Source organism: Tachypleus tridentatus, chromosome 12 (genome assembly GCF_004210375.1).
Source record: "Tachypleus tridentatus isolate NWPU-2018 chromosome 12, ASM421037v1, whole genome shotgun sequence".
Taxonomy (NCBI): domain Eukaryota; kingdom Metazoa; phylum Arthropoda; class Merostomata; order Xiphosura; family Limulidae; genus Tachypleus; species Tachypleus tridentatus.
In genome coordinates, this window is record NC_134836.1 from 108455383 (window position 1) to 108483295 (window position 27913).

At 34.7% G+C, this 27913-nt stretch overlaps 1 protein-coding gene across 2 annotated transcripts; it reads left to right on the top strand.

Moving 5' to 3' along the window:
• The first annotated feature begins 225 nt into the window (after positions 1-225).
• LOC143234299 (SPARC-like) lies at positions 226-27319 on the top strand. Of its 2 annotated transcripts, none has more exons than XM_076471549.1 (8): positions 226-330; positions 16142-16227; positions 17255-17360; positions 20546-20661; positions 21681-21819; positions 22785-22995; positions 24813-24961; positions 27003-27319. In XM_076471549.1, the coding sequence occupies exons 2-8, from the start codon at positions 16165-16167 to the stop codon at positions 27056-27058; spliced, it is 840 nt and encodes a 279-aa protein (XP_076327664.1). In that variant the 5' UTR covers positions 226-330; positions 16142-16164; the 3' UTR covers positions 27059-27319. The 2 variants fall into 2 exon arrangements, with proteins under 2 accessions (XP_076327664.1, XP_076327663.1); XM_076471548.1 differs by having other exon boundaries at positions 261-393.
• Positions 27320-27913: the final 594 nt, after the last annotated feature.

Below are 27913 nucleotides of genomic sequence, written 5' to 3' on the forward strand. Positions count from 1 at the left end.
ATTTTTGTCACATATATGTTTGACACAAGTAGTGGACATGCATTCCTCAGTCTGAGTTGTTTATTTGTTTTTCCCTGTAACCTTTATTTTATTTTCTAAAATAATTAAGTGAAAGAGGTTTCATTCTCACAAGAAGAAAAAACAAAATAAAATATCGTAAAGAAAAACAACGATCATGCCTTATAAAGTTGAAATAGTAGTGCACAATAAGTCCGGCAGAGGGATACACATGTATTTCATCATCTAGCTACATTAGGCCTAAAGAAATACAAAGAATCATTTAGTTTTTCAACTCTCGAGTTTGTCCATCAGACACGACGAAAGAACGAGGTTAGTATAACACCAGCTGAACAGCCTTGTAGAAATTATTTTAAACGTCCTAAAGAACTGAAGGTAAGACTAACACCATTTTGTAGAAAGTATTTTATATTATACATCCTTAGGTAAGGTTACAATAATTTCCCATATTGTTCATACTCTGAAAAACACGAATATTATGAAGTAAATTTATATGATTTGTTTGGCAGTAAGTAAATCGTACATGTTTTTGTGTTATACGCTGTGTCAAATACATATTTTAATCATTCTTAATAATGTGTTAAAATATGTATTAATATTTTTCGAACTTATCAAAAACGGATTCTGTCAAAATTCTATAAACCATTTAAATCATTTCTTTTTCTGAAAAAATATCAAAATTTTATATTTTTTTCATGAAAAGTTAACTATTAATGTGGGAATCTGAGCTATCAGAACTAACAGTCTTATAAAATACATGGATCAGTTATAGAGCCCTGTTTTACTTTTACTATTCTTCGTTATATTTGGCAATAGTTCTTGTGCGAAGAAACTTGGTAATATGAAAATAAGCCTGTTTCTAATGGTAGATTTTGTAACGCATCCAGTTACAAATGTGTAGAAGGTATAATGAAAAGTGGGACCGAGCAAAACCATTACGAACGGGTTCCAGGATTCGCCAATAGGCTTAAAAACAGACAGGAAAACAAACGGAGAAAAAATGAACCAAACTTCTAATGTAAGAAATCGCAAAAAGACTATGACTGAAAATGAACGATAATGAACAAAGGTTTAAGGCTTATTCTAGCGTAAAGCTGTACAATAGGCTATCTGTGTCCTGTCCACCACAGGAAGAATCAAACCCCGGATTATAGCGTTGCTAGCTTAAACATACTGCTGACAGAACGTTAAAGACGCAGACCAAATATAACAGAAAGAGGATGAACTGACGTTGGTCAGGTTTTACTAAACAATAAGGAAAGTCCCCCATAAAATCATGGGTTCGATTCCCCTCGGTGGACGCAGCAGATAGCCTGAAAACACACACAATAACTAAAATGTCAGTAAGATACAAAGTTATCATACAAGAAAACACGACAAAAAAGTTCTTGGTTTGATTTAATGCTAGTCAAAAGTATACCATAAAGCGTCTCTCCAAGTATCAAGTTTCTGAAGAATTTTAATCCTGTCAAACGTAATTTTTATTTATCTTTAGAATGTTTTCTACAAGGTTAATGAAATTATCCAGGACAGTGTGGTCAAATGAAATATTTATTTATGCCTATAACGTCTTTACAGATTGTTAAATAGCCAAAATTATTAATATAATACAATACCCACGTCAACCTCCCAGGCAAAAAGCATCTTTATTTAGTAAAATCCTGAATTATACATTAATATATAAATATAATATAGGTCTCTTTACTTTATGGTCGTTTCACATGTTACAAAACAGGCCTTTCCAATCAACCGAATTAATTATTTTGAACAACAACAGCGCAGTACTATATCCATAATTTCTAAATGCATAATAGGGGATTCTATACTTAACTAAACAGGTCCGTGATGGCCAAATGGTTAGTGGTGCTCAACTCGTAATATGAGGGTCGCGGGTTTGAATCCCCGTCGCACCACAAATGCTCTCCCGTTTAGCAGTGGAAACGTTATAAAGTTACGGTCAATCCTACTATTATTTGCTAAAAGAGAAGGCCAAGAGTTAGCGATGGGTGGCGATGACTAGCTGTCTTTCCCTCAACTATTACACTGTTAAATTAGGAACGGCTAGCGCAGACAGCCCTCGTGTAGATTTGCGCGAAATTCAAAACACGAAACAATCCAGCCGACTAATATATCTGTATTTTAATATCTCCTATCTGACAATCGTATAATTAAAAAATTGTTTTCTGTTGTTATTACTTTCAGTGCAGGATTTTCTCAGCTTCAATCAGTGTTCTACTATCCAAACAGAGCAGGAAGGACAGTATCCGAGACTGATGAACTGTGCTAAAGTGCTAAAGGCTTTAGTTAAAAAACACAGATTAAGATAGAGTTCGTGTTACTTTTCTTTTTTTGTAGTGAAGGTCTCTGTGCAGAGTGATAACTAGAACAGGACTGAAATTAGAAGAATCACACTTGTCTATCGCCAGTTGAGGGTCGTTGATGTCAACAGACACTATGTAGTGTCCTTGTCAAGTGTAGCGTGGATACATTTAAACAGCTTCCATTTTTTAATGAATGTTTATTAGTATAGGTTTGATTCATTGATTGTTTGATTTTTGAATTTCGCGCAAAGCTACTCGGGAGCTATCTGCGCTAGCCGTCCCTAATTTAGCAGTGTAATTTAGCAGAGGGAAGGCAGCTAGTCATCACCACCCACCGCCAAATCTTGGGCTACTCTTTTACCAACGAATAGTGGGATTGACTGTCACATTATAACGCCCCCACGACTAAAAGTATGTTTATGGCGACGGGGATTCGAACCCGCGACCCTCGGATTACGAGTCGAATGCCTTAACCCACCTGGCCATGCCGGGCCATTATTAAAGGAGTAAAGATTTTAGAAACTGTTTTAATGTGAAGACATCTCAGAACAAATGAACTAACTTAGAATGTCCAACCGAAAACCTAATACTTGAATTAATTATGTCTTGAAACATTTCTAGCTTCTTTTCCCCTCACGTCCGGCACTTCCAGGTGGTTAAGGTGCTCGACTCGTATTCCGAGGGTCGCGGGTTCGAATTCCCGTAACACCAGACATGCTCGCCCTTTTAGCCGTGGGAGCGTTATAATGGGACTACCAATCCCACTATTCGTTGGTAAAGGAGTATCCCAAGAGTTGGCGGTGTATGGTGATGACTAGCTATCCTTCCTCTAGTCTTACACTGCTAAATTAGGGACGACTAGCGCAGATAGCCCTTGTGTAGATTTGCGTAAAATTCAAAACAGGTCAAATTGTTACCCCTCTCCCCTAAATTAATAAGCTTAATTTTTGAAACCAGTCCGGCTTTTCTTTCTGTATTAAAAAACGGTAAATTCGAGACAATTTCTTTTCAGTTGAATCCGTCTAATTCTACACCACTTTGAAGCTGAAATGACGTAATGTTATGGTTTGTCAAACTTGAGCAATATAAAGTTTGTGCACTTGCAAGCCGAAACGATGCAACGCTGTGTTACAGTGAAGCTAAAATGTCATAATGTTAATCTTCGTCAAGCATGAATAATGTAATGTTTTATTAACTGTTGTCCCTCGGTAGTACAGCGGTAAGTTTTGGGATTTACAACGCTAAAATTAGGGGTTAGATTCTCCTCGATGGACACAGTAAGTAGTCCGATGTGGCTTTGCTATATAAAAAAACAACACACATACACTAACAGTAAACCAAAACAACGTAACAATAATCCAAAGTCAAGCTGAAATGTTGTAATATCAAACTTAAACAATGTAAAGTTTCACCACATTGGTACTTTGGAGATGAAACTCCGAATGCTAAGTTACGTTCAACTCGAGAAGTGTTATGCCTAACTACTATCGATTTTAAATAACGTAATGTTAGCGTTTGTTAGCCAGGACGACCTGTTGTTAAAACGAAAAAATACAAAAACTAATCGATACCCTTTTGAAGTAACAAGTAAGCTATGTTTAACTCCTATGAAGGCGTGATATAAGATCTACTTTCACAGGACACAGTTTTATACCAATGATAATAACATGATAGAGAATGTAAAACAATCTTTACGTTTAATTTGTACTTTTCTCCTTTTCAACACCCGTACGACCTTTGCAACAGGAAGAGAATAATCATAATTGTTATAAACGAGCGAATTTGAGCGGATATGCTTTTCTTTGTAAGCCTAAAAAGCCTGTTGTTGTGTATTTTTATATGTGTACAACTTTACCTGTCAATACTAAAGGTTTTAAAGTACTGTTTGAACTGAAACTTTACTGGTTGATGTGCAATTTTTGACCAAGCATTCTACTAGCGTTTTGTGCAATTCCTTACGATCTCTATTATGAACCACTATTAGGGCTCATGATAATTAGATGTGTTTCCGTAGGGTCTCTGAAAGTGCTTTGTTTCAAGAGTAAATAAAACCAAAATTAGAAGAACAAATATTTTTATTTCTTGTTCTTGAAGTTCATATGTCATGCTGTGTTGTAACCTATAGAATGCATAATTATTCTCGTAATTCACGTGCATACGCACGTTTTACTGACGTCACCACAGTACACCTTGCAAAGTTAAGCATCTCCCATGTGGTATCATTTTAGAATCCACTGACTGAGTGACAAATAATAAGACAAAAGATAGATTTGAAATGCTATTTTTAACACGCCTCTTATTCTGAATCTGCGATCGTCAAATTGAGAGGAATGTGGGGGAACTACATTATCAGTCTGTGTATGTTTTCTTATAGCAAAGACAGATCTGGTTATCTCCTGTATTCACAGAAGAGAATCGAACCCCTGATTTTAGCATTGTAAATCCGAAAACTTACCGCTGTCCCAGCGGAGGACCATTATCAGTTAAAGTGATTTTTATCACAACCTATAGGGCTTTTGGTTATGTTAGTTGACACTACAATGTTGGATTGTTGTGAAGAGCTGAAACAACGTAACGTTAAGCTGTTGTTAAACTGTTATCAAGTTGAAACAACGTAACGTTAAGCTGTTGTTAAACTGTTATCAAGTTGAAACAACGTAACGTTAAGCTGTTGTTAAACTGTTGTCAAATTGAAACAACGTAACGTTAAGCTGTTGTTAAACTGTTATCAAGTTGAAACAACGTAACGTTCAGCTGTTGTTAAACTGTTATCAAGTTGAAACAGTGTATGTTAGAAAGCTGTCAAGATGAAACAACGTAATGTTAGGTAATTGTCTAGAGGAGACGATGTAATGTTAAGCTGTTGTTAAGTTGAAACAATGCAATATTAGTTGTCAAGATGAAACAACGTAATGTTAAGCTGTTGTCAATCTGTGACAACTCAATGCTGAACTGTTGTCAAGTAGAAAGAACGTAATGATAAGTTGTTGTGAAGTGTACCATCATAATTCTAAACCGTTGTTAAGCTGAAACAACGTAATGTTAGACAGCTGTCAAACTTACTTTTAGTTAAACCTAAACCAAGTCCAGAGTGGAGTAACAAATGTATTAAATTACCAAACTGAATACAAATCCATATAATCTGAGTTCATCGCTGTCTTGTTTTCCATTAAAACAAGTTAAGTTTTATTGTTTGGTGTGACATTTTATCACTCGACATCTGTGTTTTACCTAAACACCCTCTTGTATGCCACCAAACCCAACAAGAGACAGTTGTGTTTTACCTAAACACCCTCTTGTATGCCACCAAACCCAACAAGAGACAGTTGTGTTTTACCTAAACACCCTCTTGTATGCCACCAAACCCAACAAGAGACATCTGTGTTTTACCTAAACACCCTCTTGTATGCCACCAAACCCAACAATAGACAGTTGTGGTTTACCTAAACACCCTCTTGTATGCCACCAAACCCAACAATAGACAGTTGTGGTTTACCTAAACACCCTCTTGTATGCCACCAAACCCAACAAGAGACAGTTGTGGTTTACCTAAACACCCTCTTGTATGCCACCAAACCCAACAAGAGACAGTTGTGTTTTACCTAAACACCCTCTTGTATGCCACCAAACCCAACAAGAGACAGTTGTGGTTTACCTAAACACCCTCTTGTATGCCACCAAACCCAACAAGAGACAGTTGTGGTTTACCATTAATCTCGACAGCTTAATGCATTTAGTTATGTATGGAAATAACTCATTCACGTGGTGTCGGAAGAGGCGAGCTAATTGAATCATCTCTTACTATCTAAATACTTGTGGCTAGTTCATTATTAGGGGTATTTTTGTTAAACTAAAGTATGGACTGGGTATAGGAAATAGCTATGGTATCTTCTAAGAGTTAGAAGGTAAGTTTTAGTAAGATGAAACGAAGTGAGTAAGAAATACAACTGTATGGGGGTAGAGATAACAAGTTTACAAGAAAATAACAGTGAATAATCACTTTAAAACTTGACTGTATTTGTTATAAAGCTACAATCCCAGACTAAACATTACTGTATTTACTCGTAGGAAAAAGATGTTCCAGAGGGAACCAGACCCCGCAAAAAAAGAATATCCCTCCCACAATAATTAAATTTCAGATGGTTGGAAATAAATAATGCATTTTTTTAACTTTACAACACATTCAATGGAAGTTTCTTATAAGAAGGATATTTCAAGATATATCTTTAAGAAAACGTTTCTTAAGTCACGCTTTAAAACCATTGAAGCCGAAACTTAAACTACGTATGTTTTGTTTCAAAAATACATGTTTTTAGAAGATTCGTGGCTAATGAAATACTGGTATTGTAAACGAATATTAGATTCAGTGTAAGTGTTCCTTTTACTCATTAGAACAGAAATAAACATGTTATATGTGTGACCTAGTTAACTCGTGTTATTAACATTTGCCTTATGAGGCCCGGCATGGCCAGATGGTTGGATACTCGACTCGCAATCTGAGGATTCCGAGTTCGATTCCCCGTCCTACCAAACATGCTCACATTTTCACCCATGGAGGCGTTATAATGTGACGATTAATCCCACTATTCGTTGGTAAAAAAGTAACCCAAGAATTGCCGGTAGGTGGTGGTAACACTTTGCTTTCCCTCTAGTCTTATACTGCTAAATTAGAGACAGCTAGCGCAGATAGCACATGTGTGGCTTTCAGTGAAATTAAAAGTATGCTCAATTAACATCAAAGCAGAGACCTCTGGTGGTAACTCACTGGATAGATTAATATTATCCATGGCAATAAAGTGAGATTTTACTTAATATTTAGCAATTATTGATAAAGTTATCATTCTTTACATTCACAATGTCCCTCGCTGGTACATTGGTAAGTCGGCGGACTTACAATGCTAAAATCAGAGGTTCGATTCTTCTTGGTAGACACAGTAGGCAGTTCGAAGTGGCTTTGCTAAAAGAAAAACACATTCACATTGTGTAATTAATTATATGGTAAACAGTTGTATTAAATAAATCGGTTAGTATTATTATTTGGGTGCTAATTTGGTTTTGGTTTTATTTCTTGTTTTGTTACAAATAATACTTATATTTTTTCATTTGTCACTAATCTAAAAATTTGCAAACCAAGTAGTCGTTTCCTTGTGATACAGAAGTCTTCAAGCTTTACTGGGGGGAGCACGGGGTCTTCTAAAAGTTATATATTAGCTTTTCAGTCATACTGATTCCCCTGTGTAACAGTGGTAACTCTTCGGATTAATAATTCTAAAATCAAAGTTCATTTCCCCTCGGTTGACACAGCAGATCGCCCGATGTGTCAATCACAATATGAACCTTAACTATCCTGTTTACATCTGTCAAATACACTCTTAGAAGAAAGGAAATTCGAATGCTTAAAGAGAGTGATGGGAAGTGGTTGTTAACTCGAGAAGAAAACAAAAGTTTCCTGTGTATATAAATAGTTTGAATTTTCTTTTAATAGTTTTTGAAGCTCGCGTTAGTTCATATTTTCACTCTTATATAATTCGTTTCGAGTAACCATTAACATTTTTAGAACAAATAAAAACGTAACAAAACAAACAACTGCACTTGAGGAAAGCGCCACATGTCCAAACATGGTTTGAATGTTTGAGAATAAAAACAGCAGTATGTGTTAGTAAAATGCATGGCTGAGAAAAGAGCCCATAACATTAGCTGTTGTTTAAAGAAAAATTAATTGTACTTTTGTACATATCAATAAAAACATAAAGATAAAAAACTAATATTGGTTACATAACCGTGAACCGCGCGTTTTTTTACATGCCACGTGGAAGACTTTCTCATCTCTCGTTAACACATTGGAACAACAGGAGAAACAGTGAATGTTTCCACATGGATTTAGCGTGTTGGAATGTTTGGCTTGCCTCGAATAAGGAAGTACAGCCGACAATAAACGACAGATCAGTCATTAGCCTGCAAACAGCTAACACTAATCCTTTTATGTTTTGATATCCGTTTTTGCTAGTATTAACAATCTGAATCGCTTTCGCACATGTATTTACATAATTTACGCCTCTGTTTATTTACGTACTTATTGTGAAGCCAGACCTTGATCTCGGTAGTTGAAGTGGAAGCTTATAAGTTGAAGGTGATTTTTTTTTTATCTGTGTTCAGAATTAAAACAGAATTATTTAAGAACTTTTAGTTTAAAACACGTCTGTGTTCTTGAGTCTATCAGATATGTAATATTACATTCCTACTTGTGGTAGAACAGAGACACATTATAGATTGCATTGCTCACAAGAAGTATGAGCAGCTACAGGTTTCTCCTGTTAGACAGATACGTTTTAAACAAGTACACGTTATCTGCCACTGTAGTAACCAAACATCGACTTTATATGTGTCTGTCCATATGTTTCTTTATTGCCCAAAAACCTTTGTGTGAATACAAGTTTGACGCACCTGATACGTAATATTGAATACAAATAATAACTTATTAGTTTTTAGACGATACGAACTTGATAAGGAATATTCAAATATCACATTCGATTTATCACTGTAATTCCTAAACTCTCCACCCCAACTGAATAACGGTATGCCTGCAGATTTACAATGCTGAAAACCGGGTTTCAGTACCCGTGACGGGAAGAACACAGATTTGTTTATTTTCTTGTAGTTAAGCACATAAAGCTACACAACGGACTATCTCTCTTTTGTCCCCCACCCTCAATGGCACAGCGACATTTCTGTGGACGTACAACACTGAAAATTGGGTTTTGAAACCCGTGTTGGACAAACCACAGATACGTTTCATATTTATTATATATATTACATCAACACAACCTGCTAGAAACTACCTAAATTGAAACACACTTCCGTTAATAAAAATTGTCTGTACTACTAATGGATGTTACATAAAGATATATAACTTTACGTCGAAATTATTAAGTACAAGGTCACATAACATAAACCCCTCGTGTTAATAACATCCGCAAGCTGTATTGTCATGTGATTCATATTTGCGTTAGAAATTATTGCGTTCGTTCGTACACGCAAAGTAAAGGGGAACATGTGGTTCGTATTGGGTTTCTGTTGATTTTCAACTTCAGGGTCATCGCTAAAGTTTCGGTTCCTGAGAGTCATGCAAGTTCTCAGAGGATGAGATATTTTGCAACATGATAGATCTTGTATACTTTTTTATTGCGGATAGTTCCGTTGACCTAAATATCTTTAAAAGTAATACATGTATGTGTAAATAATAAACATTAATAACAGATTCGTTACGATAAGCTTTCGTGAACATTGCTTCAACTCTTTTCTAAAGTCATTTATTTGTTTAATCTCTCTTTTAATCGGGCTTATTTTACTGATGGTCTAGTTCTTGAGGTGAATTACAATACAAAGGACTCGTAATCTGAGGGTCGCAGATTCGAATCCCCCATCGCACCAAACATGCTCGCCCTTTCAGCCATGAGGGTTTATAATGTTGCGGCCAAAGCCATTATTCGTTGGTAAAAGAGTAGCCCAAGAATTGGCGGTGGGTGGTGATGACTAGCTGCCTTCCCTCTAGTCTTACACTGCTAAATTAGGGACGGCTAGCGCAGATAACCCTCGTGTAACTTTGCGCGAAATTCAAAACAAACCAAACCATACTAAGTAACTTTATAATGCCTCTACGACTGAAAGGGCGAGCATGTTTAGTATTACAGGGATTCGAACACGCGACCCTCTGATTACGAGTCGAGAGTTAGTTTATTGTGTAACTACAAAGAGCTGGCGATGGGTGGTGATGAATAGCTGTAACTAACTTTCTCCCAGTTTATCACTGCTGAGATGAGGACAGCTAACGCAGATAATATACAATTATTAGATACACTGTCTCAAATTAGATCACAGAGACTGTCCCTATGAAAAATGTACTCGCTCAAATACTTTATCAATTAAATTGACACCTGTCAAAGAGAAAGCACTGATAACCATTGCTAATTACTACATATTTCTCTTTTACTGGCCAACTATCATGACACATTAACACGCTAACATTGATAACTTATACATGTTAGCATTTGCCCGTTTTCACTAGTTTAATGTAGATGAATTTGCGTTGTAATTCATGATTGTAATTGGTGCACTTCACACGCTTTACCACCAGGGATGACCTGGTGGTTAGGATTCTCGACTTATAATATGATGGTTGCAAGATTAAAGCATGTTCCCGAACGTGCTCGCCCTTTCAGTCTTCTGGGCGCTGTAATGTTACGATCAATTCCATTATTCCTTGGTTTTTAGAATTATCTGTTTATTTTTGAATTTCGCGCAAACTTACACGAGGGTTATCTGCGCTGGCCGTCCCTTATTTAGCAGCGTAAGACTAGAGGGAAGGCAACTGGTCATCACCACTCACCGCCAAATGTTGAGCTAATTTTTTCAAACGAATAGTGGGATTGACTGTAACTTTATAATGCCTCTACGACTGAAAGGGCGAGCATGTTTAGTATTACAGGGATTCGAACACGCGACCCTCTGATTACAAGTCGAGAGCAGTTTATTAGTAACCCAAGAGCTGGCGATGAGTGGTGATGACTATCTGTCTTCCTTCCTCCCAGTTTATCACTGCTGAGATAGGACAGCTAACGCAGAAAATCGTCAAGTAGCTTTGCGAGAAATTCAACAAAACAAACAAGTTAACTTTCGATCTAACAATAATCTAATTTTGCCATAACCACCTAAAGGAAGGTAAAGCCACAGCGAGCTAAATATTAACAACGTTTCCCTGTATCATATCTACATATTGATTTTTAATTAAAAGAAAACCAGTTATCCACGTCACAGTGAACATCGCAACTTAATTGCATATGTACTGATTTACGTCTTTAAATGCGAGCTGAATGGGGGCTTGATATACTGTGTTTAGATAACAATTTTTAATCACACCTACTTATGCATTTGAAACTCTCGTGGTTCTGTTTAAATAACAGTGACAAACGATCAGTAAACTGCCAACTTCACCCAGAATTTGTAAATTTCAACCAGACTAAAACTAAAAAAAAAACTTAGACTGAATTAGACAATGGAAAACTAAAGCAAATCACAAGCTTAAATTATGAAAACAAAACTCCATATGTTATTCAAAAAGCATAATTTGAAGAACAGTATAATATTTTTTTCTCAAAATGAGAAATGATGTTAAAATCGATTCCAAAACATTATAGAGATTTTCCATGGTTCGCCTTTAAAACTATTTATTTAAAAATAATACTGCAACTTAAATTTTTTATGATTCAGTTTAAGCCTCACTATGTGGGTTAAGGTGTTAAAATATGCTTCAGTTTAAACCTTACTACGTGGGTTAAGGTGTTAAATATGCTTCAGTTTAAGCCTCACTACGCATGATAAGGTGTTGAAATATACTTTAGTTTAAGCCTAAAAACGTGGGTAAAAATGTTTCTTCTTCAGAATTAAAATATCAGTTTTCCTAGAATCAAGCCACAAAATAATTTTTACTTTTCCAGCGTGACATGTATGAATTATATTCTCTTTAAAACATTGTGTGTGTCTCTGTGTGTGAAATTAATCACAGTGGGGGGCCTGTGACAGAGTGAAAATAATTTCGTGCTGCAAGGGTGGTATTATTGTCAAAACTAATAGTATTATAAAGAAGATAAAGTATTAATATCATTCTAACACTTCATGCAACGCACACAATATGGCGTTTAATTAACTCCAGCGTTTATAGGACAACGCTCTAAAATATGTCATCCTGCTGACTAACTAGGACAACGATTCAAAATAAGTCATCCTGCTGAATAACTAGGGCAACGATACAAAATGTCATCCTGCTGAATAACTAGGACAACGCAAAATGTCAATAACTAGAACAACGATCCAAAAATGTCATCCTGCTGAATAACTAGGACAACGATCTAAAATATGTCATCCTGCTGAATAACTAGGACAACGATCCAAAATATGTCATCCTGCTGAGTGACTATGACAACGATACAAAATGTCATCCTGCTGAATATCTAGGACAACGATCCAAAATATGTCATCCTGCTGAATAACTAGGACAACGATCCAAAATATGTCATCCTGCTGAGTAACTAGGACAACGATCCAAAATATGTCATCCTGCTGAATAACTAGGACAACGATCCAAAATATGTCATCCTGCTAGGACAACGATACAAAATGTCATCCTGCTGAATAACTAGGACAACGATCCAAAATATGTCATCCTGCTGAATAACTAGGACAACGATCCAAAATATGTCATCCTGTTGAGTAACTAGGACAACGATACAAAATATGTCATCCTGCTGAATAACTAGGACAACGATCCAAAATATGTCATCCTGCTGAATAACTAGGACAACGATCCAAAATAAGTCATCCTGCTGAATAACTAGGACAACGATCCAAAATATGTCATCCTGCTGAATAACTAGGACAACGATCCAAAATATGTCATCCTGCTGAGTAACTATGACAACGATACAAAATGTTATCCTGCTGAATATAACTAGGACAACGATTCAAAATATGTCATCCTGTTGAGTAACTAGGACAACGATACAAAATATGTCATCCTGCTGAATAACTAGGACAACGATCCAAAATATGTCATCCTGCTGAATAACTAGGACAACGATCCAAAATATGTCATCCTGCTGAGTAACTATGACAACGATACAAAATATGTCATCCTGCTGAATAACTAGGACAACGATCCAAAATATGTCATCCTGCTGAGTAACTATGACAACGATACAAAATGTCATCCTGCTGAATATCTAGGACAACGATCCAAAATATGTCATCCTGCTGAATAACTAGGACAACGATCCAAAATATGTCATCCTGTTGAGTAACTAGGACAACGATACAAAATATGTCATCCTGCTGAATAACTAGGACTACGATTCAAAATATACCATCCTGCTGAATTTATATTGGGTTTATATACTCTACATTGTAGTTTAACTGTATTATTTTTCTTATTGATCTTGGCTAGCAAACAAAAACAAAAATACAACTTAATGTAATCATATTACTCGTATATGTAGATACTGTCACATGGTATATTTACTGGTACATGTTAATCTTTTGTATATTAATGTGTATTTGTATATGGTAAACTTTTATGTCTTAATATTTACATGTGTAAACTTGTATGTATTAATATATACTTGTATATGTGTGAACTGTTACATATTAATATATGCTTGTATGTGTGTACACTGTTATATATTAATGTGTATTTGTATGTGTAAATTTTTGTGTGTTCATATGTATTTGTATATGTGTTAATACGTATTTATATGTATGTAGACTTGTATGTGTTAAAATTATTTGTATATGTGCAGAGGAGTGTGTGTTAATTTACACTTGTATGTGTGTAGACTGATATGTGAGACAGTGTATATGTGTGTGTTCTTATGACAAAACTACATCGGGTTATCTGCTGTGTTCACCGAGAGGTATCGAACCTCCGTTTTTAGCATTGTAGATCCTAAGACATACCTCTGTCCCATGAGGAGAAACGTGGTACAACTATTCACCACTCAATCTACTCTGCCATTTGTTTTATAGTAAAAAAAAAAACAGATTATTGTTTTGAGGGCACCAGTTGGTCGAAATATTATTCTATTAAAAGTTAGTTTTATTTCTCTGTGAAAACTTGCAAAAATGTCGTCCTAATCTTAGCTGTTCTTTTTATGATTATTATTTTGCTTCAAAATTATTTTCCAGCGTTATAAATGTTCTGTATATCTTTAATCTACAACGCAGGAAGTATTTTGGTAACCTCGTCAGTCACTGTGACTTTCCCAGAGTAAAAATGATCTATTTGTAACTTACTCCCAACATTTTACTCTGTAACACTAATATTTGTTAATACATTAAACGCAATTTTATGCTTTTGTTCATTTTTTCTATTGGTTTATATATGTAACTTACTACTTATTCTAATACTAGTTAATACACCAGAAGAAATTTTATGATTTTGTTCATTTTTTCTATTGGTTTATATATGTAACTTACTCCCAACATTTTACTCTGTAACACTAATATTTGTTAATACATTAAACGCAATTTTATGCTTTTGTTCATTTTTTCTATTGGTTTATATATGTAACTTACTACTTATTCTAATACTAGTTAATACACCAGAAGAAATTTTATGATTTTGTTCATTTTTTCTATTGGTTTATATATGTAACTTACTATTTATTCTAATACTAGTTAATACACCAGAAGAAATTTTATGATTTTGTTCACTTTTTCTATTGGTTTATATATGTAACTTACTACTTATTCTAATACTAGTTAATACACCAGAAGAAATTTTATGATTTTGTTCATTTTTTCTATTGGTTTATATATGTAACTTACTATTTATTCTAATACTAGTTAATACACCAGAAGAAATTTTATGATTTTGTTCATTTTTTCTATTGGTTTATATATGTAACTTACTATTTATTCTAATACTAGTTAATACACCAGAAGAAATTTTATGATTTTGTTCATTTTTTCTATTGGTTTATATATGTAACTTACTATTTATTCTAATACTAGTTAATACACCAGAAGAAATTTTATGATTTTGTTCATTTTTTCTATTGGTTTATATATGTAACTTACTATTTATTCTAATACTAGTTAATACACCAGAAGAAATTTTATGATTTTGTTCATTTTTTCTATTGGTTTATATATGTAACTTACTATTTATTCTAATACTAGTTAATACACCAGAAGAAATTTTATGATTTTGTTCATTTTTTCTATTGGTTTATATATGTAACTTACTATTTATTCTAATACTAGTTAATACACCAGAAGAAATTTTATGATTTTGTTCATTTTTTCTATTGGTTTATATATGTAACTTACTATTTATTCTAATACTAGTTAATACACCAGAAGAAATTTTATGATTTTGTTCATTTTTCTATTGGTTTATATATGTAACTTACTACTTATTCTAATACTAGTTAATACACCAGAAGAAATTTTATGATTTTGTTCATTTTTTCTATTGGTTTATATATGTAACTTACTACTTATTCTAATACTAGTTAATACACCAGAAGAAATTTTATGATTTTGTTCATTTTTTCTATTGGTTTATATATGTAACTTACTACTTATTCTAATACTAGTTAATACACCAGTAGAAATTTTATGATTTTGTTCATTTTTTCTATTGGTTTATATATGTAACTTACTACTTATTCTAATACTAGTTAATACACCAGAAGAAATTTTATGATTTTGTTCATTTTTTCTATTGGTTTATATATGTAACTTACTATTTATTCTAATACTAGTTAATACACCAGAAGAAATTTTATGATTTTGTTCATTTTTTCTATTGGTTTATATATGTAACTTACTATTTATTCTAATACTAGTTAATACACCAGTAGAAATTTTATGATTTTGTTCATTTTTTCTATTGGTTTATATATGTAACTTACTACTTATTCTAATACTAGTTAATACACCAGAAGAAATTTTATGATTTTGTTCATTTTTTCTATTGGTTTATATATGTAACTTACTATTTATTCTAATACTAGTTAATACACCAGAAGAAATTTTATGATTTTGTTCATTTTTTCTATTGGTTTATATATGTAACTTACTATTTATTCTAATACTAGTTAATACACCAGAAGAAATTTTATGCTTTTGTTCATTATTCTAGTTAGATTTTATATTTGTATATGTAACTTACTACCTACTCCAGACTTTTTACTCTAATAATTTTTAATAAATTAAACGCAATTTTATGCTTTTGTTCATTTTTCTAGGTAGGTAACTGTTCCCAATTGAAATGAAATTTTCATTTGTTCTGTTTCTCTGCATCGTTCTATTTGCTGGCCTTTTGGCCAGAAAGGTGAGTTATAGAAACATTTTTTTTCTTCCAATACTGAGATCTAATGAATAAGGTTTAAAGACATAAACTGAGGTTATTCCCTCTGTTTTAAAACTTCGTCGCTATATAAATAACATAACCTAGGCGGCCCGGCATGGCCAGGTGGGTTACGGCGTAGAACTCGTAATCTGAGGTTCGCGGGTTTAAAGCCCTGTTGTACCAAACATGCTCGCCTTTTCAGCCCTGGGGGCGTTATAATGGTACGGTTAATCCCACTATTCGTTGGTAAAAGAGTAACCCAAGAGTTGGCGGTGGGTGGTGATGACTAGCTGCCTTCTCTCTAGTCTTACACTGCTAAATTAGGGACGGCTAGCGCAGATAGCCCTCGAGTAGCTTTGCACGAAATTCAAAAAGAAAAAAAAAACATAACCTAGGAGGTAAAACAATTCGCAGATGTTTTTCACAACCATAATTCGTGTGTATATATATATATATGTATATTAGAATTTGCATCATAAACTAAAAGATTTGTTTTGTAAGAAAAATATAATTTTAATAGTTGGCATTTGCTATGTTCTTACAAATTTCAAATAAGCCTAACCTTTACTGTATATAAACTACATTGTCTTATATAATGTATAGGCAGGGCCTGGCATGACCAGAAGGTTAGAGCGCTTGACTCGTAATCTGAGGGTAGGGAATTAAACTCCCCATCACATCAAACATACTCGTCCATTCATCCGTGGAGTGATTATAAAGTTACAGTCAATCCAACTATTCGTTGGTTAAAAAGTAGTCCAACAATTGACGGTAGGTCTAGTCTTACACTGCTAAATTAGGGACGGCTAGCACATATAGCCCTCGTGTAGCTTTGCGCAAAATTCAACAACAAACAAACGTATAAGCATCTTCGAGACTTTCGTATTGTTCTCGCAAGTGCGGCCAATAGAAGAAATTATATCACTTGACAAGTATGTATAATATTCAGATATTTCTCATTGTGAAAATGGCGCTAAACGTAACTGTTTTATGCTATTCATGCTAACAGAAGGAAGACAACGACGACACAGATGAATTAGACTTGATTTCCGATGATGAAGCTGAAGACAAGGAAAACAATGTCGACCAAGAAGAAGAAATAAAAAAACCAAAAGGTAGATGGATGTGTAACAAACATCATATTACATGTTACATCTTCAGTAGTCACGTTATGAAATACTAATATAAAGCCTTTTGTAGTTGTAAAACACTTTTCAACTAGTGTCAACTTTATATTTGTAGATTAAACAAATTAAATCGTTGCGGTATTTATTAAAATTCATTTTAAATAGAGTTAATTTTCACAAGTAATTATGTTTTACTCGTCATTTGGAGTTTTAGAAAGCTCATTCTATCGCTAGAATGTTTATTTAATCTTTCATGGTTTCACGTAACGTCAGTTGAATGTTCATCTAATTTTTCATGGTCTCATTGATTCCACCAGGATGTTTATCCAATCTTTCATGGTTTCACGTAATGTCACTTGAATGTTCATCCAATTTTTCATGGTCTCATTGATTCCACCAGGATGTTTATCTAATCTTTCATGGTTTCACGTAATGTCACTTGAATGTTCATCCAATTTTTCATGGTCTCATTGATTCCACCAGGATGTTTATCTAATCTTTCATGGTTTCACGTAATGTCATTTGAATGTTCATCTAATTTTTCATGGTCTCATTGATTCCACCAGGATGTTTATCTAATCTTTCATGGTTTCACGTAATGTCACTTGAATGTTCATCTAATTTTTCATGGTCCCATTGATTTCACCAGGATGTTTATCTAATCTTTCATGGTTTTACGTAATGTCACTTGAATGTTCATCCAATTTTTCATGGTCTCATTGATTCCACCAGGATGTTTATCTAATCTTTCATGGTTTCATTTGGTGTCAAAGAATGGTCATTGTAAACTTTATCTTATTAGGTGTTTGCAAAATATTTATGATAAAATCTTCGTTTCCTATTTATGTTCTGCAAAAGTAGTCATTGTAATACTCTCATCACCTATTTGGTGAAGTAAAAGTGTTAATTGTAACATCTCGTGGTTTTTCTGGTATCACAATAATGTTCACTGTAATATTTCATATTCCATTTATTTGAATATAGTTGTTGTTTGTCCCATTGTTCGATTTCTTTAGCAAGTGTCAGAACTGAATCACCACTTAGAAAGACATTAACAAAATTGTCATTCGCCTTTAGTAATTAGTCCGAAGATTATTAATCTCAGATGTAAACAGAAAAGTATGATTTTAGTAATGGCCAAAGTATAAACTGTGTACAAAGCTTATGTCGTTATCTAATTAGTGCCATTGAAATTGTCTTTTCAATGAGGACAAAGTGAGAATAAGAACAAAACCCAGTGAGGTCTTAACCCTCCTTGTTCGTTCTGACAATGCCTGTTCAATAAGTGTTCAGAACGCTCATTTGACTGTAAGGAAATGAATCCTTTTGGAAGGATGAATAACATCCAGAATGTGCCTTTCAAAGTTGAATTTCTTACTGAATGGACAAAACATCTTCTAAAACGATAATGCAACAAACAAACAGTTCTCTTACTTTGTGTTGCCTGAAGTCAGATGGAACAACATGACAGAGACTTCAATCATCTTTCTTCACCAGCACGGTCACCGGATTCCAATCTTTAGAAAGAAGCTAAAAATGTTTCATTTGCTACTGTATTCCAACATCTGTGAGCCAATATTTGAAACAATACTTCTCCAATAATGAACTAAGAGAAGACACCTACCGGCAGCTTGTGGAATCTTTGTAATGCTGAGTGCAGGATGTTATCGCAGCGAAAGATCGTCCAACTTGTTTTCTTGTGAATATTTTTCTAAGGCCAGTCAGCGTACGTTAGCTTAAATGTTTTAATGAACGTGTGCTTCTGTATAAGAATCTTATTACACCCTTCGTATCTTAATAGCACTCAAAGTATAGTTTTAAAGACATTCACTGATCACCAGATAAAACTCTTTATAGTTACTAAAGAATATACCAAACTCACCATACCATATTTTCAATATTTATTAAGGGATATACCAAACTCACCAGAACAAGTTCTCAGTAGTTACTAACGATATACCAAACTCACCATACCATGTTCTCAGTAGTTACTAAGGGATATACCAAACTCACCAGACCAAATTCTCAGTAGTTACTAAAGGATATACCAAACTCACCATACCATGTTCTCAGTAGTTACTAAGGGATATACCAAACTCACCAGACCATGTTCTCAGTAGTTACTAAGGGATATACCAAAGTCACCAGACAAAATTCTCAGTAGTTACTAAAGGATATACTAAACTCACCATACCATGTTCTCAGTAGTTACTAAGGGATATACCAAACTCACCACACCAAGTTTTCAGTAGTTACTCAGGGATATACCAAACTCACCACACCAAATTCTCAGTAGTTACGAAGGGATATACCAAACTTACCATACCATGTTCTCAGTATTTATTAAGGGATATACCAAACTCACCACACCAAGTTTTCAGTAGTTACTCAGGGATATACCAAACTCACCACACCAAGTTCTTGATAAAATTGCCTCAAAAAAATCACAAATTCATCAGAGTATGGTAAAGGTGTTTTCCAAGCCAGTAATATATACTAATATAATAGTGTATTTAACATTATTATACTATCTACAATGAAACAGGTGTATTTGAATGTATTATTTAGATATACGACAGCATACAATATACATTCAATCAACATTCAGAGGAGTACAATAAATATTTTACCAACGTATAAATATGCATACATTAAATGTATACATACATAAGCTACATGTATGCAGACATGAAATGAACATAACTGGGACATATAAGTAAAGTTTTGTGGTTATATTAACCATGTTATGTGAATCTCCTAACAGTCATGTGTATTTTTAGACGATGTGAGTAGTACAATATGTAACAATGTGTTATGAGTGTGTTCTCAGGTTGTTTGCAAATGTGTGGCTTAGATATACTTAATGTTATGCTTTTGAAATATGCAAAATAAATAATTCTAGAGGATTTAGTTTTGCTGCTTTCTGTTTTTCTAAAACAAAAGGAACGCTTTCAGCCAGCTTCCAGTTTTCAGCCATGTTTAAAGTTTAACAATATTGAATAACTGTTACATATCATTACATAGGTATATAATAATAATATTCACTTTGTTCTCCGTATAATAAATCAGTGGCTGAGTTGTTGAGCATCTGTTTTGATCAGACGCTGTGACGTGTTTATAAACAAAAAAGGCGTCTCTCTGTCCTTTCAACATTTTTTATATCTCACGGCTAGATCCTTGTGCTGGGCTTCATTGTGGGGCTGGTCGTATTTGTGTCATAGACGAGCAAGAAAAGCCCATCTGTGATTGTGTACCTGAGTGTCCAGTGGAGACAGATGAACGAAGAAAGGTGAAAGAAAAACATTTTTTATCATTTAAAGAAAACCTTTTTATAGTACTGAAGTATATAGTTGATGTGAGAGATGCAGTTAGATAGAAATTATATAATATCTTTTTTTATTATTATTTTCCTATAGAAGTTTCAAAGAGGGTAAGGTCATTGGTAGCATTACATTGTACTAGAAAATATTTTCATTTTCGGCAGCGTTCCCCTCTAATACAGCGGTAAGTCTACAAATTTACAACGCTAAAATCAGGGGTTCTATTCCCTCCGTGGACTCAGTAGATAGCCCGTTGCGGCTTTGGTATAAGAAAAGACACGTGTTGTCGGCGATCTGCGCAAATTCGTGGACGAGCCTACCCTTCAACTTATTGATATGATTTCATAGCGATCAGGACCACTAGGGGAGTTATGTTACAGTGTAAAGACCTGGCAAAAACATACAGGTCGAAATTACTCTTCGTTTATTAATGTAAGGAACGCCAGAAATAATTAGCTGCATTAACTATTATTTTATGAAATTCTACTTTAAGTTTTCTGTGTTATTCACATTTTCTTAGCTACTAATAAAGTCATGGTGTTCACATGCAATTCGATGTATAATTAGCTTAAAGGCATCTGTTTCTAAAGTTGATGGATTATGGACCTATTGGTGATTTTGTGAATAACTTAACAATTAGGTTTTCTGCACTATGTAATTTAGTAATCATAACACTGTGTGTAATTGACAGAACAACTTCTAGACTCCCAAAACAATAATCCCCAAGGTTCTCACACCAGAACCAAAGTATAAATCCTGGTGAATCACGGATTGAATACTCCAGGTGGCACAATGGTATGTCTGAAGAGTCACACCGCTAGAAACCGAGTTTCAATACCCGTGGTGGGCAGAGCACCGATAGCCCACTGTGTAGCTTTACGGTTAATTTCATACAAACACTGGTTGGAAACAAATTAACAAAACTTATTTCAATACTTAATTACTTTCCGAATTAAATCTAACATAGCGGTTTTGTTGACCTCTGTAGGTTTGCAGCAACCATAATGAAACCTGGAGCAGTGACTGTGAAGTCTATCGTATGAGGTGCTTGTGTAGTAAAGACAGTGAAAAGTGTCTGAAGAAGAAATACAACCACGTTCATGTTGATTATTATGGAACTTGTATTGGTGGGCCCTTTTTTGTTGTTTCTACCCTATTATATAACAAATGCTTCATTTTCCGAGAAACAGCTTGCTGACCATGTCCTGTGCGGTTTCAATTTTAAGTTTTCATTCTACTAATAGACCCTTTCTGTTGTTTCTATCCTATCACATCTGACACCATCTTTTACCAAGAAACAGCTCGCTGACTGGGTCCTCCATAGTTTCAATTTTAAGTTTTCGTTATACTAATAGACCCTTTCTCTTGTTTCCATTCTATAATACCTAATACCTTATTTTACCAAGAAACAATTTATTGATTAGGTTCTCAATAAAAAGAAAATATCACTGGAATTAATGTTGCACTTTTTTCTTATTTCTTCTCGATTGTAACTTGGTTAATATTTCAATAATTGTGATATTGTTTGTTTGGTTTTATTTTAGGTTCACTGCATATGGATTTAAAAACCAAACATGCTTGCTCATACATACAGTATTCCTGCATAGACATTATTTATTTTTAAGTCTGTAAAGAGATTTTACAAACTGCAATTGTCATTATCCTTTTCAATGGCATTTCTTAAAAGCTAAATTATAATTACTGTAGCATCAGACGTTGAATATGATTCACCAATTATGTTTCTCTACTTAAGTTAATTTATCAATTTATCTTTATTTTTTTTCTATTTTTGTTAAATAAAAAACAGAAAAATATCTCCAAAGTAAAAAAAAAACCAATGACATAACTAGATCTTACAGTTTCTGATAATTGTAAACGTGTAAAAATTGTAATATCCTTGTATTCCATGCTTGCCGCTAGGTGTCTTTGTCTTTAATTTCTTTTTTTATTTGACTGCTACATTTTAAAAACGTTTATACAGTTAGAGTAACCTGCATAAACGATAACTAATTCTCTTGTACTGGAAGCTGCAGTCAAAAAGTTGTTTTTTTTTTTATACGTTTAATATAATAATTTATTTTGTTTCAATCAGAAATCCCAGAGTGTACCAAGAAAGAGATGGGAGATTTTCCTCGGAGAATACGGGAATGGCTGTTCGCTATAATGCAAGAATTAGCTCTTCGAGGTGACCTTGGTGCTAACTTCATGAAGTTAGAGGCAGAGATAGAGCAGGACCTGTCACGCAAGTGGGTAAATGCTATCATTTGGAAGTTTTGCGATCTGGATTCTCACCCGGAAGATAGGTAAATTCATGAACCGTTTGTTCTGCTTTTAAAGCTGATTTGGTTTAGGAACTACGAGGATACGAGTAAAAAGTTATTCACGTGTTTTAAAAAAAAATTATGTGAAACTGGGATTATTTTTTTATTGTCTTGATGACGAGAAACCCACTTGAAATTAAAATCTATCTCAGAACTTTTATTGATAAGGAGAGAACAACGTTTCGACATTCCTTGGTCATCTTAGGGTTCAGAAAGAGAGTTTGGATGAGACCGTTCATGGACACATGTCTTAGGGACGAGAGTACCTAAATGCGTACCAGATTGTAGGGGGCGCTGCAGGAGGATGTTAGGTTATTAATTAGTATAGGTATAAAGGTATTCCTTTATATTGGTTTATTTTTGTTTTTTGTTGCTGTATAAGGACTTCTTTGTTTTTGTTTTTGTTTATATTTGTTTCCCTACTTAATATCTGGGTGTTTTCTATGGTTATCATGTGTTTATTTGATTTGCAGTGTTCAAAAACGTCTGAAGGTGTTTTTGTGTTCTTTGAATCTAGTTTCCATTTTTCTGCTTGCTTCTCCAATATAGAAGTCCTGGCAGTTGTTGCATTGTATTTTATAAATTATGTTGGTATTGTGTTTGTCAGTGTAGTTTTGACATACCATGGACTTTAGTTTTGTACCTGGTTTTTGAATAAATTTTGTGTTTACTGGAATGTTATGTTTTGTTATACGTTTTTTTTCCAAATGTTGGTTATATTTTCGCTGATGTCAGGAACATGGTATGCAGCAGTGTGAGGTTTTGTATCTTGGGATTCATTGCTGATTGTTTGTTGTTGGTCTAGGTGTGTGCGTATAAGATTTCCCACGGTTTTTTGAGGGAATTTGTTGATGTAGATGAAGTATTGTTTTATTTTGTTGATTTCTTCGTTAATTTTATCTGATGATCATAGCTTTGTGGCTATGTTTAGTTAGTTTCTTAATATGTTGAGTTTTTGTTTTGTTTCATGTGCCGAATCCCAGGAATGTATAGTCCAGTATGGGTGATTTTTCTGTGGATTTCTGATTTGAATTGTGTATTGATTCTTGTGATCTGGAGGCTGAGAAATGCTATTTGAATAGTTTTTTCCTGTTCACAGGTGAACTTAATGTTAGGGTGTATAGAGTTAACGTGGTTGAAAAACTAAGTGTGTGTTCTGTAGATGTGAATCCAGCAATTGTATCATCAACACACCTGTGCCAGTATAGTGGTGGGTTTAAGGTTGAATTGATCGATTGAGATTCAATGTGTCATAAAAATGTTGGATAGAACTGGTGACACGGAATTGTCCAAACTTAAGCAATTTATTTGTAGGTAGTTTTAGTTATTGAACGTAAAGTTAGTTTTGGTGGTAGTGAATTCTATAAGGGTTGCTGAGGATGGGTGTCAATGGGTTGGGGTCTTGGATATAAAGTTTTAAAGCTATCTTGCATGCTTTGGTAGTTGGGACTTCTGTGAAGAAGGAGATTACATCAAAACTGGCCATTAAAAGTGTTAACATCATACCAGCTGTTCTGAGATACAACCTATCTTCAGGTTAAGTAATGTTAACAACCATACCAGCCATTCTGAGATACAACCTTACTTCAGGTTAAGTAGTGTTAATACCCATACAAGCTGTTCTGAGATACATTTTTATTTTTTATTATGTTCTCGAACGCTTTCGTAACCGATCTTATGTTTTCCTGACGAGTGTTTTTGTCATTTGAAATGTACAACAGAAATATATGAATATTTGATAAACGTTATTTTTCTCCTTCGGCTGTAGCGAAGTGTAATATTAGAATATTGTTTTCTAGGGCTGTTTCCCGCCACGAACTGTTCCCAATCCGAGCACCGCTGCTTGCTATGGAACATTGTATTGCTCCGTTCTTGGATAGCTGTGATTCCGATAGCGACCATGTTATTACTCTGGTTGAATGGGGATCTTGTCTCGGTCTCAAAGAAAGTAAGTGAGACATACTTTTCAAAAGATTTCTCGTTTTGTTCGTTATTCTCTCTCTGACCAATCCTTGAATTTTACATTGATGTCTCTCAACAGTATGTCTGCGGACTTACGATGATGGAAACCGGGTTCCGTTACCCGTGATGGTCAGAGCACAGTTGCATCTGATACTTTTATAACCAATTTAGGTTTAAGGTTATTTAAACTGGTTTGTATCCACGTCGCACCAAACATGCTCGCCCTTTTAGCCGTGAGGGCGTTATAACGTGACGATCAGTCCCACTATTCGTTGGTAAAAGAGTAGCCCAAGAGTTAGCGGCGGGTGGTGAAGACTAGCTGCCTTCACTCTAGTCTTACACTGCTAAATTAGGGACGACAAGGGCATATAGCCCTCGTGTAGCTTTAGGCGAAATGCAAGATAAAACAAAAAAATATTTAAACTAGTCATTTGTCAGTGAAAGCAAACGAAACCCTACCATAAACTTCGTGCTAAACAACTTTTGTTTGTATGTTGTTAAGAATAAAGATAAAGAATGGATTATCTCTGCTGTTCCCGCTGCAGGGATAGGACTCAGAATCATAACGTTAGAATCCCTTAAACTGATTGAAAACAAAACAAGAGCGATGATATTGCATGGAATAAAAAAGAAAGTTTAGCGTTAACGTGGCTCCCCCTAGTGGCACAGCTGTTTGTTTGCGGACTCACGCCGCTAGAAGTTTTGTTTTGAATTTCGCGCAAAGCTACTCGAAGGCTATCTGCGCGAGCCGTCCCTAATTTAGCAGTGTAAGACTAGAGGGAAGGGAGCTAGTCATCACCACCCACCGCCAACTCTTGGGCTACTCTTTTACCAAAGAATAGTGGGATTTACCGTCACATTATAACGCCCCCACGGCTGAAAAGGCGAACATGTTTGGTGCGACCGAGATTCGAACCCGCGACCCTTGGATTACAAGCCTTAACACGCTTGGCCATGTCGAACCATCTTGTAAGTGACTAATGTGTTTGTTTCTTTGTTTGTTTTTGAATTTCGCGCAAAGCTACTCGAAGGCTATCTGCGCGAGCCGTCCCTAATTTAGCAGTGTAAGACTAGAGGGAAGGGAGCTAGTCATCACCACCCACCGCCAACTCTTGGGCTACTCTTTTACCAACGAATAGTGGGATTTACCGTCACATTATAACGCCCCCACGGCTGAAAAGGCGAACATGTTTGGTGCGACCGAGATTCGAACCCGCGACCCTTGGATTACAAGCCTTAACACGCTTGGCCATGTCGAACCATCTTGTAAGTGACTAATGTGTTTGTTTCTTTGTTTGTTTTTGAATTTCGAGCAAAGCTACAAGAGGGCTATCTGCGCTAGCCGTCCCTAATTTAGCAGTGTAAGACTAGAGGGAAGGCAGCTAGTCATCACCAACCACCGCCAACTCTTGGGCTACTCTTTTACCAACGAATAGTGGGATTGACTGTCACATTATAACTCCCCCACGGCTAAGAGGGCGAGCATGTTTGGTATGACGGGAATTCGAACACGCGACCATCAGATTACGAGTCGAGTGCCTTAACCACCTGACCATGCTGGGTCCGGGAAAATAGAACTGGTCACAATAAAACTTGATTCGTTTCAATAAAACGGCGGTGTGGAATAGATTGCCATTTCTAAGTTTATCAGGGATCTAAAACACAGTAACATTGATTTAATATGATTTTTTCCTACATTACGCCCGTAATTGTAACTTTATAGAGTAAAACTCTCGAACGTGCGAGTTCGTAACAAATTACTAATGTATTTATCTTATGAACTCGAGTTGTTAATTTATCTTTTCTCTTTTGTATTTCACCAAAATAGGTATTTAAAAAAAATACTCCTGTGAATGGCTTTATATGAAAATGTAGAAACTTTGTTTACTGTAGACGTGAGGAATGCGTTAAAAAAAATCAATGACACGTTCAACCATAAACAAAAATTGTACATAATGGAGATTTTTAAAGCGAAATTCTTCCCACGTATTGCTTTAACACTTGTGTTCCGTTTATTTAATTTCCAGATGAAATTGAAGATAAATGTATAGCTGTTCGTCAAGCCCAAAGGTCAGAAAAATAAAACCACAATTATTGTTCCTGGCACCTTGAAGGACAGGAAGATACATGTGTGTGCTTACCACTGCCAGTTTATTGATAAACGCCGCAAGAGGTCGCTTGCTTATTGAAAGAAGAGTTTTAATTAATTGATTAGGGCTTCATACATGTTTATCTATTTTTTAAATTAAAGCCTACAAGTTTGTTCTTCTTACTCTTTCTTGCATATTTACTTGTAATTATTATTTTCTTGACCAAATGTTTCATTAAATATATTATAAACTTTAATTTTCGAGATGTTTTTTTCCCTCAAGATTTGCGGTGGCGAATCTGTTATCACCTTGAATATATATTACAGTTTATTGTATTGTCAATAGCTAACTTTAATCTCATACTAGATTACTAGCAAACCACACGGTACCATATTTGATTCTGTTTTTTTTAATATCTTTTTACACTTGACACCGTTTCTCAAGTTCTAGAATATACTTTAGCTGATCATACGTATACATTTCAAAGGAATGTGTAAATCATGTTGAACAGAAGTTTCTTCTCGGTTATTGTTCCTCATGATAAACAACATTAACAAATAACAGGAAATTACTATTTGTTTCTTCTAAAATGACCAAATTCTATTTGGTATATCACTTCATATTCTAAGCTTTCATCATGAATAATGACTGCGATTAGACTTCTGTATAATTAATAAGATAGGTTAAGGTTTTCTTCAAATTTAATAATTACTCATTTACACCACTAGATGGCAACAATGCATGAATAAGTTGGATTATTTTAAACTTCGCGCAAAACTATTTTTGCGCTAGCCATCCACAATTTAGAAGGGAAAGCATAAGCGTATTCAACACTATATCTAACAACT

What these genes read in the sequence shown, in the direction of transcription:
- LOC143234299 (XM_076471549.1), top strand. Translation starts at nt 16,165, where the DNA reads ATGAAATTTTCATTTGTTCTGTTTCTCTGCATCGTTCTATTTGCTGGC. An exon ending in AGAAATAAAAAAACCAAAAG is followed by an intron (nt 17,361 to 20,545) that starts GTAGATGGATGT and finishes TCTCACGGCTAG; the next exon opens with ATCCTTGTGCTGGGCTTCAT. An exon ending in TTGTCTCGGTCTCAAAGAAA is followed by an intron (nt 24,962 to 27,002) that starts GTAAGTGAGACA and finishes TTTAATTTCCAG; the next exon opens with ATGAAATTGAAGATAAATGT.